Source organism: Diuraphis noxia, unplaced genomic scaffold (assembly GCF_037042655.1).
Source record: "Diuraphis noxia isolate RWA-SAM2 unplaced genomic scaffold, SU_Dnox_SAM2 contig0001, whole genome shotgun sequence".
Classification (NCBI taxonomy): domain Eukaryota; kingdom Metazoa; phylum Arthropoda; class Insecta; order Hemiptera; family Aphididae; genus Diuraphis; species Diuraphis noxia.
In genome coordinates this window covers 60,173,355-60,193,075 of record NW_028301711.1, presented here as the reverse complement: position 1 = coordinate 60,193,075, position 19,721 = coordinate 60,173,355, and the positions used below count along the sequence as shown (strand labels likewise).

Sequence of the window (19,721 nt, the reverse complement as noted above, 5' to 3'; positions counted from 1 at the left end):
ATAACCATACAATCGGGATTCATAAGTAAATCCACAATGACATTATGTAGATTAATAAGTCTGGATTAAATAGTTGTAACAAAATACTTGTTATGTTTATGGATTTACTAATGTCTACTCCTATATATTATTATAACACGAATTGTCAATATTCCTTATCATTGTAACTATCTTAAATCAAAATATAACTTATTATGTTATCAATATTATCACATATTATCATAGACACCTTATAAGGTCTATGCATATTATACTTAGTTCACAAGATCAGTGTATCGACTATCGGTTTCAAAGTTTTTAATTTTGTAACTAATTCACAAATTTGAAGCTGAAGCATATCTTAATTGTAACTGTAGTTTTGTTTAATTTTTTTTTATTATTTAAAATTAGTTTATACTATAATATTGACTGCGTACTGGTCCGCACTATCAGATTATCAAAAAATTGGTAAAATAAAAAATATCTAATCGAGCAATTTTACTTAATTAAATCATTTGAAGTAATTACATTTATAGTTAGATTGTTAAGAGCTGTTGGAGTTTAATAACACAATTTGAATTAACTTCTTCACTTAAAGAAAAATGTATACTTGAATCCGTGCAGTCACTTGTTTTTTTATTCTTAAGTAATGTCTTTATTTTTTATCACTATATTAGAATGATCCTCTATACTCCAGTTCCTATACATTTGGTACTAAAATACTAATTGTTACTTGTATTTTTAAAATGTGATTTGATGAGGTTTTTGAATACTATTCATTAAAATATTATATGATTACACTTGTGTGATAAGTATAATTTAAAATTAATTAATTCATTTTTATCATCTCTTAAGATAGGTAATGTCATTATTATTTTAGTTGGTCATTTTTACATTTTAATGTATATTTCCGTGTGTAAACTTTAATTGTATAGAATATTGTTTGAGGTTTATTCATTTTGTTTGAACACAAAAACAATAGGTGACCATCATAAAGTGATAAAGTGCATTTCTACCAAAATGCACCTTAATATTATAGATAGTGTAAATAATACATAATAACCATGTTGATTGTTTATATTGATAAGGTTCTAAACATATTTTGAATAGAAATTTATTTTCACTTCTATTACTAATTACTAAATAGGTATATAATATAATTCACATCTACTATTAAAGTCTCTGTACAATTCCAACAGAAGTGAGTTTCATTTATGCTGACATTCATTAAAAATTAACCAATGTTATCTTTCAATACTGTTTTGACATACAAATAGATCTACTGCCGATTTATCATATCCGTATTAATACAGTTTTTGTATAAGAATTAAAATCTAGAATCTACCTTTTGTGTTGAAATATTTCTAAACATTTTGTATTATTATCTACATTATTTATTTATTGATGTTACAAATAGTTGTTAACTGCAAACTTTTTGTTGCAGATTTTGTTATTCAACCAACTGTTATGAATAATGATTCTGGTATAATTAGCTTTCAGCATTGTAACAATAAGAACATATACTGTATAAACATTCCAACTAATTGTCCTATTTGCAAAATATGCTTAAAAAATTTGCAGAGCATTCCAATCAGGTAAACTATTATTTTCATTGTTATTTAGTCTTATTTTACCTGGACCTATCTTTAAACATTCTCTTATAGACTTACAAATATAATGTTAGGTTGGATTGAAAAAATTCTTAAAATATATCTTTTTTACTTTAGGAATGATTTGTAAAACTCAATAATAATTCTACGAAAAATATGGACACTATATTGTTTTAAATAAAATATAGGTACCAAAAAGTGTATGATTTGTAAAATATTAGATTTTAAATTAAATTTTTGTTGAAGAACAGAAAAAAAAGAAAGAAAAATAGTAACAATAAAAATATTACATTAAAAAAAAATGTATTATTTTATAAATAACAGCTTTGAATGATATAAAAAATATTTTCAAATCATTTATACTTTTCTATGGAATATGTCAAAGTAATAGTGTTAATTGTCACAATATAAGCGATTAAATCGAGAAGATAGACTGAAAATTTAGGAAATATCCTTAAAAATATACTTTGACCATTGACATTTTTTCCCCTTCAAGACCAGTCTATTTGAATCATATTGACAAATAAGTCCATTAAGTTTTGATTTCAATAAGCAGCGATCACTGTATTACATATAACCATAGACCTTGTATAAGGATATAAACATATAACTTACAGTACAAACTATAAAAATTATAGTGTAGCCATGTCGATTATACTCCACCTATAGTGTACTACTAAGTACTTCTAGTCATGGCTCATAATTTAAAAAACAGACAGTGAGATACATACAGTGCTTGTAACCCCCCTAACTTATAGACCTTTTACTAATTGACAGGTCCACTTCACGTCTCCACCATGTCAAGATAGGTGGCACTTTTCGGTATTGAGTTAGTCTGATATGGTACCATTTATGTATATATATTATTATTATTTTGTATTTTTTAAATGTTGTATTTTTATTTATATTGTTATATATATATTAAACGAGCTCCATCACTGCACCATGTCGTCATGTGGCTATCAATATATTTGGTATCGGATAGGCCGGTCTATGTTTCTAACCTATATATAACTCTCTGTATTTAGTATCTGCTATAATATAATATTATTATAATCTTTTTAGCCAATATTCAGCACTTTCTACTGCTTTACATTTTTGAAAGCATGATAATCTTAAAATTTGTTCTATGTTTGGGTTTCATAATTACTGTAGTCTGAATAAGAACAATGAATGCAACAGATTTATAAAACAAGTATGGAATGAAAAATAATTATTGCATTATTAAACTACTAGTTAAAATTAAGTGGTATTATTAAAAGTAAAATATTGAGCTATTGTTTTTTTTGTTTACCATAATTTTATAACAAATCATTTTTAAGAGAATGAAGTTTATGAAATATTACAATAATACATCATGTGCACACTGTAGTTTATTCTGTTATATATATAAATCTGTGTCAATAAGCAACATTTTTCTACAACAAGTTTAAAATAAATACATTTTGAAATATATTTATTTTTTATTTTAAGAGTCCCTTATCCTTTTGTAAGAGCATCTCAGCAATCATGCTCTGTTGTTGTGAAACCAACTCGAGAGGATTTTTTAAAGTGAGTGTATTTAATGTTATAGTTTTTGTAAATGATTTCATTTGAAAAATTCATAGAACAAAAAAAAACCTATCTTATAATTTTATTAGTAATTACCAGTTAATGGATGACTTGCATATTGGAGTGACAACGTCAAGAGGTACTGTTATATCATATGATTGGAATGGAGTAAATGAAGATACAGACAAATGGCAAGAATGTTTAGTTGTGTACCAACTGAATCAACTGAATGACCATTGTGTTGGAACACATTGGGATACTATATTAAAAAATATAGTAAAAAATGAGTGTTGGGACAGTGCTAGGTTTGTTGAATTGAAGTTAAAAATAAATTGAACGATCGTAAGTAAAAATTGGTTACAATTATTGGTGTGGTATCCACCTTACATAGGGTCTTAACAATTTTAATTTATAAAAAATAAAAAATAATATTCTTGCTTTAGTGTATAAAGTATCACTATCCACTTTGCCCAATGTTCTCAATTCTTCCACTCTGTCCAATTGACTACAAAATACTTCCAATTATTTGCAAATGAATTGCAAGTAGTTATATAAAATAAGTAAATACAATAAGGTAATCTGAAACATAATAAACACAATATTAGTTAAGCCAAACTTTTATGCCTTATGCCATGTCGAAGAAAAAAAGCTGTGCGATTAAGTAGACATCTGAATGTAGTTTATCTATAAATATACAATCATAAAATCAATGTTTTAACATTTTAATTATATACCAAGGTATCTACTGCACGGAGTATGGATGTGGTCATTATCAGGGATCGAGACTTAAAGCATATTGTAGTTAGCAGTAACATTCAATTATGGAATTTGTAAGTGTTTTTTTTTTCAATGATTTTTAAAAAACACTTCTTATTTCCAGTTTTTTAGATTATTTTTGCTTTTTTGCATATCTCGGTTTAATTATGAATGATGACGTGGGCCACTGACTTAACCCATATTTTAAAAATAATTCTATCATCTTTTTTATTAGTTTTTAGTCAGATACTATGACAGCTTGACTACTATATATTTTTCTATTACCTTACCTAATTACATTATTTTAATTTTGTTATCTTATGCTTTATCCCGTATTTCATCTTCATTCGAGACATCATTGCAGGATTAACAAAACTATTCCATTGCTTATTTTAATGGTTTTAAGTTCTATAAGTCCCAAACCCTTGTCATTATTTATATCATATGTATTATTATTCCTAATATAATTCATGTTTAGGTTCAAATGATTCAAGTGTTTATGGAAACACATAATAATTTACAAAAATCAAATACAAATCAATAAATAACAAAGCCCAATTTGATTTTTTTTTTTTAAAATTACATAAATCTAAATACAAAAAGCGGATAAGTGGGTATCGCTCTGCTGTACATTGGGGGTGGGATGGACCTCTGACTAGGGTAGGTTAAATTTGATTGCAATGATAGGTATCATTGTGTACGAAAAACGATTATGAACGGAGACGGTTTATCTGTCTAAGATATATTATAGATTATTAAAAATTTTCAAATCTTAGATTTAAAAAGAAAATTTTTTATGAATTTCTAGCTTAAAATAATTTTCGTGATTTTTACTTATACTTTTTGAATAATTACAAATATTTAAAATTGTTTGAGGATAAATCGTTATCGTTACACTATTTTGTAAAAATTTAAAATTCAAATGCACTTAAAATTTTTCCTATATTGATGTTTCGATTTTTCGATTTTTCTCTATAGCTACTTGGAGGAAAACCTATGGAAAACTTAGTGTTGTATTTTTAATTCTTAGTTATAAACACAAAGCATTTTATGATTTTTCAACTTCAAAATTACTTGCAAATATTCGCGTTTTCGACAGATTTTGTAAAAATTTGAACTCTATAAACGCTTATAAAAAAAAATTATGCCTAACGATTTTTAATTTTTTTTAGCTACAATAAGAACAACTCATAAGGAACCTTGTATTAAATTTTTAAGTATTTTGATAGGGCAAAAAATATTTTATCGACACTTCACAAAAAAATTTCAGAAAAATTGAAAATTTCAGTGGTCTATAAATATCTCAAAAAAGTCAAAATTTTTTGAAAATTAAACTTATATAGATAAAACTAGCATAAACATTTAGTGTAAATTTCAAGTATTTACAGTGATTAGTTTTTGAATTACAACTATATAAAAAAATCGATTTGGTCGAAAACTGGTTTTGCGTAAAAATTCCCGTTTTTCTGTCATTTTTTTTTTCGATTTTTTTGAAAACTGTTGGAAAATGTTTACTTTTGACCTATATAATGCACCAAGGATATTCACTTTTACATCGGAAACCACCCCCAAAGTTTGAAATTGAAGCATTATTTCGACTAGTTATGCTGTACACAGACACAAAAACAAAACAAAAAAAAAAAAACACACATCATTGTAAAATCAATACATTCATCACTTCGTTCAGAATCTAAAATTGTATATACAAAGTTATAATAAGATTATTTTATGCGTTTTGTTTATTTAAAAATGTTAACAAAATTCTATCTTCAAACCTTCATAAAAAATTAATGTGAACTTATACTCAACTTTTTATTTTTTAATTTCCATTAAGAGGTCGTGGTACCCACATGTGTTATCTCCGTCTTACAATAAGCGCTCACAAATTGCCTCCTGTGATTTTTTTTTTTAAAAGTTAACTCGAATTGCCTCCCGAAAAAAAGTAGTTGAAAAATTTAGTGACTCTCTTGTACTGGAATCTATTTAGGTATAACCTTACATATTATAGACTGAGAAAATAAATGATAATATATGTATAGTTATAATATTTTATTAAATAGACTGACAGCTGTAATAATAATTAATAATAAAAAAAATAATAAATACAAAATTTGATAATCAGTGATCGACAAGATTATTGCATTTCACAAAATAATCTACAAAACTATCGATAGTTACTCTAAGTATGCTATATGGAGGCAATTCGGATAAACTATTTGGGTATACTCGAATTTCCTCCGAAAAAGCCCGGATGCAATTCGAGTGAAAAAAGTTTATTTACCCAAATTTGGGTGGCAATTCTAGATCATCCTTACTAGTGCGTAACATAGCAAATTTGTGAGGAATCTTCTATCAAAATTTCTAATGTATAAGCTATGAAAAGAAAAACTTATATAAATTTCTATTTGAAGAATAATTTGACAAGTTTCAAGATTTTGATGAATCTTGTCAAAGAACTTTTTACGCATAAGAAAAATATTTGTGTTCGTGTATCTTTAATATTTTTTGTCAGTTATTAAAGCATTTTATGAGGTAACCTTACATTAAATTTTCAAAGTTTTTTACTAAGTGGAAAGTTTTAATCGACAATAATTTTTAAAACAATTTGAAAATGTTATTATTAATATTTGGTGAACATTTCAAGTGTCTATGTGGTTATTAGTTTTTGAGGTAATCAGGTAAACCAAAAAGCAAAATAAGTTTTTTTTCTAAAATTGATTTATGCGTAAGATACCATTTGTTTTTAACTTTTTTTTTCGTGATGCTTTTAAAAATTTCTATGAATTTTTGATTTAAAACGTCTTAATAGTATTAGATTCGCTTTTCTATTAAAAAAAATACTGATGCTAAAAATTTGAGTATTTTTGATATCCAAATTATTAATAAAAGGAAGAAAACGCATCTTTTTAAATGCAATACATTCATTCGCTGCGCTCAGAATCTAATATATAAAAAAAAAACAATACTCAATAAATATTTAATACATTTTTTTTTTGTATATAATACGTATTTCATGATTGGTCTACACCTTAAAGTAGTATTTTTTTTATCTAATAGATACAACGAAGAGGATCACAATTGTTTTTCGTTCATAATGGCTTTCATAAAACAGTTCAACGGCTTCCATTCGCCGGTACATCATGTTGAAACGAGAGAAGACTTTGCCGAATTATACGTAGCTCCAGCCACGTTAAAAGCTTATAAATACATTTGTCTATATAGAAAAATAACTGAAAATGGTTTCTATATTTACAACCAACCTTCGAATGAAATATTATGTACATAATTAAATTATCAAGTAATAAAATGTCTATAATTAAATAAAGCTTTTCTATTTTATGCATCGTATTCATATTCATATAAATATCGTTTATCTATCTTCTGTGGTCAAAGTGGTTAAATAATTGGATACCGGATATATTTTATTTAAACATCATATTCGACGCGACGACCCCCGTCAGCATAAGTCTAAAGTATTTTTAGTTTCTTAAAGAGCCCAATATAGGCAATTTTTACAAAATTTAAGAGATTGTGAGTTACGTATTGTTGTAGATATTGTAATAACTATTGTACTTGTACAATCACAATATTTTTTCAAAAACGAATAAATTTGTGATAAATTTAATTTATTATAGATGGAAGAAGCTATTTTTTATTTCGTGAAGTGTTTCTTTTATAGTTAAGTTTTAACATTTTGTAAGATTTATTTCTTAATTAATTTTAATTTTAATTTTAATATGATTCACAGTTTACAGAGTTGTATGAGTCTCTGAGGCAAAAATAGCCTCAATTTAAAGCAAAAAATATGTGATGAGTTAAATAATTATGGACTTCAGTGGCATTATTTTATATTTTTCTTAAGAAGTCGAACAAATTAAATTTTAATATGGACCATATCTGTTAAAATGTAATTGAAAAAGCGAATGGGTAAATTCTATTATTGAAGCTTTTTTCAAAATCATGCAAACATTTGAGAATGCTCGGTTTTTTTAGAATTTCTATAGTATCAGGCATTAGTGTCTGTTTATTTGAACTAAAAAACTATAAATATTAATTGTAATTTTTATATCATGGCAATAGTTTTCTAGTGTTTATAAAACATTACCTAGGTATATAAGTATTTCATCAAAATAAGAAGAAAAATCACCAACAACCGGACCGTTCTTACGATCAGAAAGGAGCAAATGTTCACTTTGCCCCCCCCCCCTCAAATTACGCCACTTCGTCTGTATAAGGCTTTATATTATAATTTTTGTGTCATTGTAGGTAGGTGCAATAATAGTAGATAGTAGGTAATAAAAAAAAGTGATTAATTAAAAACTCATAGTTGATTATTTTTTCTCACGATTATACACTATAGTAATTAATTAATAGGGAACTTTGTCAAAAGTGTAATCATAACATTATCATCATAATTATGACATTTTAATCTAGTAATATGTGTACATGTTTTATAGATACACGTATGTAAATATAGGTAGTATAATATATATAAATATATATAAATTGTACAACAGAATTTTTTCCAAACATTTCGTTTACAGTGAGTCGTGTTACAAAAAAAATAAAAAAAAAATATAGGTATGTAATATTAATAATAATGAGAAGTGCGCGGGGCGATGTTGTGGGGATGATGACTGTAGTGCGAGGGGGTGTAGGGGTTGAGGGTTAATGGATCTTCCACGTTTCCCTCGTCATCAAGCTTTTGGTTTTTCCGTGGACGTGGTGGAGGTGCTTTCGGCGCCGCCATCGGTTGATTCTGAGCTTTCAATTCCAGCGATCGGTGGGTATTCGAGCTTAACGCCGGGCTCGCATTCGAACACGGGACAGCAGTCCGGGAAACTAGCTGTCTTGTTGGTCTTTTCGGACAGCTTGCACTTGGGGTTGGACTTGGGGTATGGACCACAGTCCTCGACCAGTTCCAACAGTCGGTCGGTGCCTTCACCTTGCACGCATGTGGAACGTCCGCAGAATGGTGATAGCTCCCATGTATGTCCTGGCTCCACGGTGGCACATTTAGTCGACGCGAAACACAGTCCAGGGAAATCTGTGATGGGGGCAGATACACACGTTGTCGTCACATTATTATGTTATATTTGTATATAGATCATATATTATAGTTAGCAATAATGTTTCAATTTCATGTTCCAATACCTATGTAGTTAGTTTGGCTGTTTTAATTTAGTTTTTCTTATAACCGTGAAAGTGTTAAATACTTCAAAATTAAGATTTATAATGTAGTTATCAAACATTTGCGAGCATGTGTACAACATAATATTATAATTTATGCATAATAATAGTACGGTATGGCTTGTAATTTGACCGATAGATAGGGAGTCATTATGAATTGGATAATTTTAGATTTCTATATATTATTTCAATGTAGGTAATGAGTAATAAATTATACATCTTAAATGGGACGGAGTTTTATTTTCTCTTCTTTAAAAATGCCAAACGCTGTAACAGTAATTATTATATATAGCGCTTTATATAACCTAACCTAACCTACCTAATACCTAAAATAATATTCTATAAAATAAACGTGATAGATCAAATTATAATGTTAAATAAAAAAACCTATTGTTCTAACTGTTTTGGTATTTCCAGCACCGAATATGTTTGAATGGTCAAATGGTTTATAATAACAACTTAGAAGTACCTACCTATCTAACATTACGAATAGATAGTAACTATACTACGATAGCAGTAATGGTTATTATTGAATAATCCTAACAAGTTGATAAACTTGTATATGATTTACACTTATAAATGTTATCTTGGTTGTTTTATTGCGCTCTTATAATTTTATATCAAGTTAGAATGTGTCCATAATAAGCCACAGTTATAAACATCAATGTTCTTGAGATTTCTATTTTGATTTGCGAATAATCGAACCCGTGTCAAAATAGGCTTTGCTGTTAATGGAAAGCGGTCACACTTCCTCGGTTCAATTAAGGCCGTACCGCTGTTTTGTTTTATGGACAACGAACCTTCGCGTTATATCTACTAAGCTGGCAACATTTTAGTGACAACCAAACATGGAGAAAATATCACGGTGATGTGGTGTGTAAATGTAGATTGCTATAAAATAGCAATGCGTGGGACATATTATGCAAGGTTTAAACGATTTATATCATAAAACTATAATATTTATAAGGTCGTGAATTCGGACAGTTGCAGTCTAGCTATTAAATTCATCTCAATTAATATTGCATTCCTTACTATAAAGGTTAAATGCATTTAATTCGATGGATTTAAAATATTTTAACAAACCTCTTAGGACATCTGCCGGTATGAGCCTGCGGTAAATTCTGATCGTTGCTTCAGCTTCTGGTGCGGATGTCGATGATTTTTCGTCAGCAGAGAGTACAATCGCAGCCACTCCCAACACCATTGCCAAAACACTCAGTCTGTAATCCATTTTGTTTTGATGGGTAACACTGAAAATAAAATAAAATATTTATTTCCACTTTTTTTCTTATTATATCTTGTAACAATAATTCTAGATTATTGACGCGCTTATACACATACATATACATAAGAGTTCCTCACGGCAGTCAATATTCGTGTTGTAGATATTTTAAATTTAATACAAGTTGTTAAGAGAAAATCAAAGTCACAACACTCACAACCAATGTATTATATGGACATGACTTGAATTAAATTGGTAGCTAATGGTATATCGTTAGTTTATATACCCATACAAATTATTTTCTTATTCAAATATTCAATTAACTGAGTTTTACGAGTATAAATCTAAAATCGTGAATGAATATCACGATGAATACGAATAATAGTTGATGATAAATGTTTGCTCTCGAAAATATATTCCCAACCAAAAATGCTTAAACTTCAAACGAACAATATTATCTCATTGAACATCACATTGGTGTTTCTGAAACTTATTGCAGTTATTTCTTATCATTCTTTCATCGCTATCTTAGACTACTGTATTAGATTATTTATTTGGGCCCCGCTGATTAGGTATAGAAGGCTTTGTTAGTTCAGTTATTTTTCATTTTTAGATAATAAATGTTGATTTACGCTATTTCATCAATAAGTATAAAGTATAATCAATGCTTTTTAACATACAATATTATTGAAATACATTTGAATTGTTTTCATATTACCTATAGGTTAGGTACAAATAGATATCAAAAATATTTATAACCATGATGGTAGCCAAAGCCAACGAACCAGACATTTCACCAGTTCACCACGGTAAAACTATATAAGACAAATAGTTGAGCAATATTATTTTTTTGAAATACCTCACAACGATATTTTATTCAACTAAAATATATATTTAGTCATCTAGGTAATACACTTTTTACTCAAATGAAATTGTCGTGTTCAAAAACCACTCGTTAAGTTTACATTGTAGTAAAAAGTAATTGGTTAAGTTAAAAGTTGTACGAGAAACAAAAACTTTCAACGTTTAAACTAGTTAATTTCCAACCTCGAAATTAAATATTAATAATAATACATTGCTGCAGTGACATATTATTATATATTTTGTATGTTTTAGTTTGAGTGTCCGAATGGTTCAATCACGATGATAAATATTTATAACTTTAAAACCAATAATAATAGACAAGATTTTTTTAATATAATTGACGAAATAAGTCACATTAATTAGTGATCACTATTCACTATTTTCGCTATTAAGAAATATAATTTCGTTAATTCCGTGGAAATATGATGATCGATCGTTAAAAATCAAAGCTGTTTACCAATACGACACGTTCGTTTTTGGATTTAATAGTTGCTCCGGGTAAAACATTTCCCACTGTACATAAAAGGCAGCATATTTGACAAGATAGTGCAGATCGAACTAAAGCGTTGAAATGTAGAACTTATTGACGGTCATATTAACAGTGGGTACATTTATATTTATAATTTTATGCGTATAGTGTGTTCGTAGTATTTTATATTATTACCTACCCTGTAAGATAATATTTATGTTATTAAATATGTGCGCGCAAGTAGTGCCCTCCGCCGATTCGCGTAATATACAGCGTCGATAAGTACCTACATGTCCTACAATATAGTATATACTTTGCATTAATAAACGACTACTTTCCCGTCATTAATATGTATGTATTATTACTATTACTCGCGTAAGAATACGGTGAAAGGTTATAACAATATAGGTATTATATTTAAGTAAAATATTATTATTTCATGTGTGTACTGCGTATAGTAGCCAGTAGGTATACGCCGTATACGATTCACGTCCAAGTAATAGTTGCGCTCGTAAAATACGATGACAACTAGGTGATTTCTATGCATTATTGTCTTGTTCTTAGTCGATATCTGTTCAAAAACGATTTGTCCAAAAATTATCGTTGGTTCAGTGTACCTATTGTTGAATTTTATTAATAATGCATATAATATATAATATATGATAGACTTGAGTGAAAATCGCCTATAAAAAATTAAGAGTGCTTAATCAACACCAAACAAAACATGTTCAGGCGACATATCCATCTAAAGCTTAAAGTGTTATGAATAAAAAATACCATCTAGGTACTACTACTGTACTAGGTAGTAGGTAGTTGTCAATACTAGCCCACTACTGAATAAGCACTTATATAATATTATAGTGCTAGTGTACTTGGCCCTGGGTAATTCTTATCAGTCTGTTCATGTTAGAATAGTACATTTAACTCGATTTACCAAAACCGTTCGGTTTAATATTATAATATTTATATCATATAGGTACTCGTGTATGTGAGTGTGTGTGCGTGCGCCAGTATACATATAGAATACCTAATAATATATTCGAATGCGTGTGTGCACAACGCTTTCACTTCCAGGAGATAAAATCAAATCACGTCCACTTTCAAGGACTAACTATATATTATGCAACTTCCTTCAAGGTTTCAGTTTCACATTTAAATTAGTGAAATTATCGTCTGTTTCGAACTCGCTCGCTCGCTCGCGTTGCCGTATTTCTGTGGTTCACTGATCGTCCCTCCTTCTTCTGCAGCCAGTTGCAGGCAAATCGATTTTTTCCCCTATTGGCAGGTATATGAACCGCATTTGTTGCCGGGTTTTTAACATCTCCGACGTTACGAAATCTACTCGAATAAAATCGTTTTCCGCCCAACCATGTATAATAGGTATGTATTCTGGTTTCACACTAGTTTCGGTTCAGCTAAACTGATGTTATTTAGTATAAAATAACAGATATGGCATTGTTTTTGTACCTACGATTATGGATAGGTAGGCAGTCAGGCCGGTATAAGTATTTCAGTTTTTTTCCGTAGTTATGATTTAGATTTTAGATTGCAGTTTGCTGCAGAGAGGGTCTTACTGATCTTCAATCCACTCTAAGTGTATTACTCTCCCTTGCTATATATACAAATATATATATATAATATGATTACATTGGCTATAGCCTTTTTATATAGTATACAGCCATATGGGTATAAAGGACGGGCCACCGAGTTTTCCTAATTTTCCATACAACTAACACAGTAAACTCCATGTATATGTCACTAGTTGTAAAATAAATATCAGAGAGCCAGAGAGGATCACGATATTTATTATTGAAGACACTTGTTTGAAAAACGACGTCATCGCAAACAATTTCAAATACAACGATTTTTATTGCTTATCATAATATTATATACTAGGCTAGGATTAAAGAATAAATAATAATATTTACTTCATCGGATCGATGAATCTGATTGATCGGGTAAAAGTTCTAAATAATTATCAAATACTGTGATCATATCATATATGAGAGATATCTTATGTAGCTGTTTAAAATGATTGTGTTTCTATCCAATAATAACGTATTTGATGCGTTAGATTAGGAAAGTCGACTTTATGTTGTCAAGTCCGCAGGAGCGGATCGACTAATAGTTAATTGAGTATACCAAAGTATACCAAAAGTGCAATCGATTCAATAAATATTTACGAGTAAAATAGCCGTTACTATATTATTGCATATTCTTTCGATTCTATAACTTTATAAATGTATAATTACCCCAATACTCCATCCGTTCATTTACATCATAAATCATAAATAATATGAAATGACGAAATAGTGTAAATAATAATTGGTTTTAAAAACAATCCTTCCTCAAAAATCTGCTGAGCATATTAAACGTGGACATCCTTTTTTTGGATAACAGGAAAAATTCTTTAAAAAAATAAGCATATCGCTTGTTCGTCTAACCTAACCTATACATAGTATGCGACTCTCACGTCTGATGCTCGTCGAATTATCGCTTGCTAGGACCGTGTAAACTGCATTATAACAAAATATAAATAATAACTACAACAATATCCGGTTCATTTGTAAATAATATGGTAATGTTTCGTATTATTCGTGCACATATGCAATATTAAACAATATAGATACCTAGTATAAGAATATATACACTGTAGGTAAAAGTAGACAATAAACAAAGGCGTGCGTACATTATGACAAATTTGTTATATACCTATTGTAGTAGTTTTTCAAAGACGACCGTCTGAGATGTTCAAGAGAAATTCTGCATAATGACATGTTATATCATACCATGCAGGAGCAGACTTGTTTTAGAGGACGAATCCTTGGGGTCGTCGTGTCGATCGGTTGGCGTCGTCGACAGGCCGTGGCGACGAACAGTTTTCGTAATTTATTTTTAATATATTGTTATTATTTTCGTTTCTTCTTGCGAGATGCGGCATGGACGACGGTGACTAGAAAATCCGCAGAAAACCGTGTCCGGTTTCTCTTTCTGCAGACTCTGCGGACTCGAGAAAACAGTTTCCGGTTCCAATGATGTTCCATTAATCGTTTTATTGACGGTATAAGTTATACGATTTGTGCACGCGTTCTGATTCTGACAAATTTCATTTTGACATAATAATATTATAATAATTTAAAATACAATAATCGTGGACGCGATGTCTTGGTATAAAAGTAAGTAGGAAACTGTACCGAGTATACCGTGGTATAATGTCGGTACACACTAAAACGCGCGTTGAACCTTGGTCCAAATCCAATCCTACGTACATGCCGTCGTCATTGCACAATATATGTCATCGTCTCGTCATATTCACTGTTGTTTCGTTGACCGAGTCGAACGACTGATGATGATTATGATTATTATTATTATTGTTACTCATCGTCGCACGCCACATTGTCTTCATCGTTACGTAGTAGGATAATGATTTACAGGTAATTAGCGCACGTGTCCGGCACTCAGCCGAGACCACTGATTTCAATTTTCACGGCCATTATAATATAAATTATATTGTTTTCATTTAGGTTTTATACGTAGACACGATGTATCTCTGATTTCGGCGTATTAAAAAAAATATTTTCATTCAATATGGTTAGATATAGATGAGTAGTGGTTATATTATTTAGTTTTTACCAGTTTTTATTTACAAAATGTATACTTCATTACATTATGCAGCGGTGCTGTCGATGTTCCAAAGTATTTTTTCGGTTTCCGATCGTTCAAACAACACAAACGGGTTAACACACAACGAATGAACGAAATGGAAATTTCAAAACATTAGCATTTCGTTCGGCACGACTTATGACGTTAAATCAAAAGATTGAAAGATTAAACAAAAGTGAAAAAGTATTAATTTTAAGTAACGATAATAAAATATATGAACTTTGAATTTCCGAAATGTTTTTTTTCATTTAAGCATGTCGTCTTAATAATATATCTTATTAACAAAAATGAAAATTTCAGTAAATTAGTAAAAGTTTAAAACTGTTTTTATTGTTGTTTGACAATACTTCATCCCATTGAATTACACATAATTTTTAATTTTCATACGACAGCTGTCCATTGATATTTTAACCGAAGCAAAAGAACTATTTACTTTGAATTAAATTAGAAAGTGTTTTCCTGAAATGTGTTTTGTTTGTAGGTGAATTTATAAAACAAGTGGTTAACTAATTATTACCTATTAGTATTTTTATTACTATTAGTGGGTTGTACCTCCGTACATAAGTACATTATGCGTACCTATTCATATACAGTAGGACATTATTCAACTATTGTTACGAGCTCTATTAGCTTATATCTAACAAAAATGATAGAGCTATTGTGGAGCAACCGAAACAAGAATGGACTTCAAATAAATGATTGATTAGAATACTCATAAAATGTATTATGCTATGCCTGGATGTGTTATAATTTGTAAATGGCGAATTTTCGAGAATCAAGATTTTCACAAACAAAATTTAATGTAGATCCAAACGTCACTATAAATCATGTTATATATGTACCTACCCATATAAGGTAAATAAAACTACGAACTTTGAGGTTATAAGTGGTATAATAGGTATATTATATTATATCAATTGTAATCTCATGATATAAAACTAAATATGTCACAGAGACAAAACAATTTATTCGATCAAATCCATTAGAAAAGCGACGATATAAAAGGATATTTTGAATTTAGAAATAATAATATAAAAGAGCTATATAAGTGTATGATAGTAGATAAACGGATTTGCACCGTCGAAAGCATCCAACCATGCTTTATTTATGTATACGACTTAGCGTCTAACTTTGAAATTATTTTTCTGTTCTCAAAGAATATTTTCTAATCGTAAAATAACTTGATTTATTTTATATGACTTAATATCTGGTGCTGTGAACATTGGTATATTATATTATCTACTCGGAAACATCATACCGCTCGTTTCAACAAATAACGGATGTTAAGAATCAACAATTAAAAATAATGTAATTGTTATTGCGTAGAAATTTTAACAGAAAAATATTTCCGTCTAGGTACAGTCGTATATAGACGTCGTTGATTTGTATGAAATTTCGAAACGTTGCCGTTGATTAGAATATAATCATTATGAAACATAAGTAATAACAATTAACAAGTACACTATACTATACTCAAGTACGTACCTATCACCTTCAAAAAAACTAATCACCTGCAATATTCATTATTGTTTGTAAAACGCCCTGCTTACCATGGATTAATGGTATTTTAATTTTCCTTTTTTCTCGATCTGTATATAATTAAAATTCTAACTATTTCAATTAGGATAATGCAATAAATACATTATTATAAGTCAATTAATAATTAAAATAAAACCTTGTACATTTTATTTTAAATTGAATAATCTTTTTTTCAATAATTATTTCATTCCTGAATAAATATTTAAAAAAAAAACCACAGTAATCATCATAATATTCGAAATAATTGCAAACAAGTTTTTAAGTATGTTTGTTTTTAAATTGATATCTATATAATTCTATAATTTGTACAATAATTATCCACCCTTTCATAATAATTTTTTTTTTTTGTGTAAGTAATAAATTATAATAATACTTAAATAATATATTACATACGATAATATACATAATATAGTAACACTATATGTTTAGTTTAATTGAAAACAAAATAAATGATTTCACGAGTGTTCGAATATATATATTTTTTTAATTTCTTGCAGTAAATTAAATAAAAATATGAGTTTCATAATTTACAACATGAAAAATAACTAGTAAGTAAAATTTGATAATTTTGCAGAAGCAAATATAACACTCATATAAAAAAAATAAAAAGTCATTATTAGCGATGATACGTCGGAAATAAAAATAGCTAAAAGTATACATTTATTTTATAATACTGACAAAATATGGTTTTATTTATTGCTATCCCGAGATTTTATTTTTATTTAAAAGATTAATGGTAATTAATCAATAATTTTTGTGTTGATCTGGGTATAATATAATATATTGTGACACATCGCATGATATTTTGAATTAAATAATCAAAAAAAAAATGTATAATACAATTACCTAGCCAAATTTTTATTCAATAAAATGTTTACGATCAGCTGCTAAAGATTGATTAATGTATGCTATCGGCAAACATCATATTGGCTTTGTGGATTTGCAATCAGTGAGATAAATAGTAGCTAGATAATAATATTATAATATTGAAAAAAATAAAATACTAAAAAGCCTAAATCGTAAAGCATGTAATTTAACAAGTATATAATACATAATATGTCTAGTTCAAATGTGGCTGACACGCGATATGTGCATTACAGTGCATTATTTGTATTAAACTCTCTCAGAAAAAAAAATATAACACACAGCTATAATAGTCCATACTATCTATCTACCATTATTGCACGAAAATACAGCGTATTTCAAATACAACGACGTTAACGACTCGTATATTGTATATAGCTACAGACGCGTTTTTTCAAAAATCTTCAGATTTGCTGTAAAACGATTACCAACACAATACAAGGCGTATTAATATAAATCGGTTAGGTTAGGTACAATTCAAATGACTGGAGAAAATAATTTTTTAAATAGAAATGAAAGTGTTATTTTGCTCATCATATCATACCAACCACAATAAACAATTCGTTTTTGGGGGCTGGTAGGTAAGTTCGATGTTTGAATCATATAATGTAACAACAGACACATTATGTCTTTATCTAATTTTATTGTTCGAAGCCATTTAGAAAAGACGTAACTGTGCTTTGGACGATCTATAGGCATAACTATAATAAAAGACGTATTGGGACGTAATTATTAGTAAATATGATAAATTATAAATTATAACGATGTGAAAAAACAATGATAATTATTATAATAGCCTTAATAGTAGGTACGATGGTACATAATATAATATTTTATACTTACGTGGATGAGAAGGTGTCTGTTGCCGAGTTGTATAGCAGAGCTATATATATACCTAATAGGTAAATTATATATAGATGCGGGTAAGTCGGATCCGGCGGGTGAGTTGACCGGGTGTCGCAGCTTCGAATTATGTCTGTATGTGACAGGTACTGTGTGCAGCGGTCGGTGCTGTTTTAAATGAACCACCTCAAGACTACGTCTGATTGTTTTATATAGGTACAAACAGGTAGCGGAGCGGGGGCGGGGACGGTCGAAATCGCGGCGGCGGCGGAGGAGGCCGCCTTCGCAGTGCATTATATTATTATTATTATCATTATTATTATTATTAGATATTATTATTACTGCTGATAGCCAGTCGCGGTGGGGAACATTGGTTTCACTCTTCGCGTCGAGTAATACCTACATTAAATTATATTATTTTATTTTTCTTAGAAATTAAGAAAATACAAGAGCCTACTCGTATATAGTATAAGTATATGGTGATCATCAATGTATATGTATTATACATCATTTCGTATAGGATACTTATTGGGCATGGTATAATAAATAATTTACTATGAATCTTATACTACCTACGCTTAATGCTTATTAGGTAGGTACATCTTTAAAGTTAGTACAGAGGACTAACTTATTTTTATTACTTATAAGTAGTTAAGCTTGGTGAATGATATTTTAACTACGGGCAAAGCAAAATGTTTATTTTATAATTTTATAATTTTATCAGGATATATATTATATAGACAAACATTTCTGTTCATTTGTTGGTTCATTTGTATCTATATAAGTTTAATAATTGTATATGTTTTCAAACTATACAATTTAGTATGAATATCAGACATCTCACAAACATCCCACCAATTTGTTTCGCATTGAGAACGTAATTTTACCTCACGCTATTGAGGATTAATATATTGTTTAAAATTTTAGTTCTACAAATCATCTATAGCTATTCCTCCATTTTTCGAGGTCATTTTTTCTAGATTACTGAAGAATCATACTTACGTTACACAATAAGTTTTATTTTATAACCACCTAAAGATAGAAAACAATGTTTATATCGTTTAATTTTTAAAGTGTTTGTAATTTATGTTATTTTTTACATAAATTTATTACTTCAATTTTAACTTAATAGTCTATAGCTCTGTTGTTTTTCTGTAGTTTGTTGTTGTTG

At 28.8% G+C, this 19,721-nt stretch overlaps 2 protein-coding genes and 1 pseudogene across 6 annotated transcripts in view; 2 read left to right on the top strand and 1 right to left on the bottom strand.

Moving 5' to 3' along the window:
* The window catches only part of LOC149061078 (uncharacterized), a 288,522-nt pseudogene that overhangs the window by 221,012 nt on the left and 47,789 nt on the right, over window positions 1-19,721 (top strand). The gene's annotated exons all lie outside the window — the stretch shown is intronic.
* LOC107169686 (MKRN2 opposite strand protein) lies at window positions 241-7,235 on the top strand. 4 transcript variants are annotated; one of them, XM_015519509.2, is made up of 5 exons: window positions 241-447; window positions 1,424-1,574; window positions 3,063-3,140; window positions 3,230-3,445; window positions 6,954-7,235. In XM_015519509.2, exons 2-5 carry the CDS (start codon window positions 1,447-1,449, stop codon window positions 7,180-7,182), a joined length of 651 nt encoding a protein of 216 aa, XP_015374995.1. In that variant the 5' UTR covers window positions 241-447; window positions 1,424-1,446; the 3' UTR covers window positions 7,183-7,235. The 4 variants fall into 4 exon arrangements, with proteins under 4 accessions (XP_015374995.1, XP_089074525.1, XP_089074492.1 ...); XM_089218399.1 differs by having other exon boundaries at window positions 241-499; XM_089218366.1 differs by lacking the exon at window positions 241-447 and adding an exon at window positions 510-625.
* LOC107169688 (uncharacterized) lies at window positions 8,206-18,739 on the bottom strand. The gene is made up of 3 exons (XM_015519515.2): window positions 18,551-18,739; window positions 10,170-10,336; window positions 8,206-8,943 (listed from the first exon to the last, which is right to left on the bottom strand). Exons 2-3 carry the CDS (start codon window positions 10,315-10,317, stop codon window positions 8,594-8,596), a joined length of 498 nt encoding a protein of 165 aa, XP_015375001.1. The 5' UTR covers window positions 10,318-10,336; window positions 18,551-18,739; the 3' UTR covers window positions 8,206-8,593.

What these genes read in the sequence shown, in the direction of transcription:
- LOC107169688 (XM_015519515.2), bottom strand. Translation starts at nt 10,317, where the DNA reads ATGGATTACAGACTGAGTGTTTTGGCAATGGTGTTGGGAGTGGCTGCG. An exon ending in ACCGGCAGATGTCCTAAGAG is followed by an intron (nt 8,944 to 10,169) that starts GTTTGTTAAAAT and finishes CCCCCATCACAG; the next exon opens with ATTTCCCTGGACTGTGTTTC.
- LOC107169686 (XM_015519509.2), top strand. Translation starts at nt 1,447, where the DNA reads ATGAATAATGATTCTGGTATAATTAGCTTTCAGCATTGTAACAATAAG. An exon ending in TTGCAGAGCATTCCAATCAG is followed by an intron (nt 1,575 to 3,062) that starts GTAAACTATTAT and finishes TTTTATTTTAAG; the next exon opens with AGTCCCTTATCCTTTTGTAA. An exon ending in GAGTGTTGGGACAGTGCTAG is followed by an intron (nt 3,446 to 6,953) that starts GTTTGTTGAATT and finishes TTTATCTAATAG; the next exon opens with ATACAACGAAGAGGATCACA.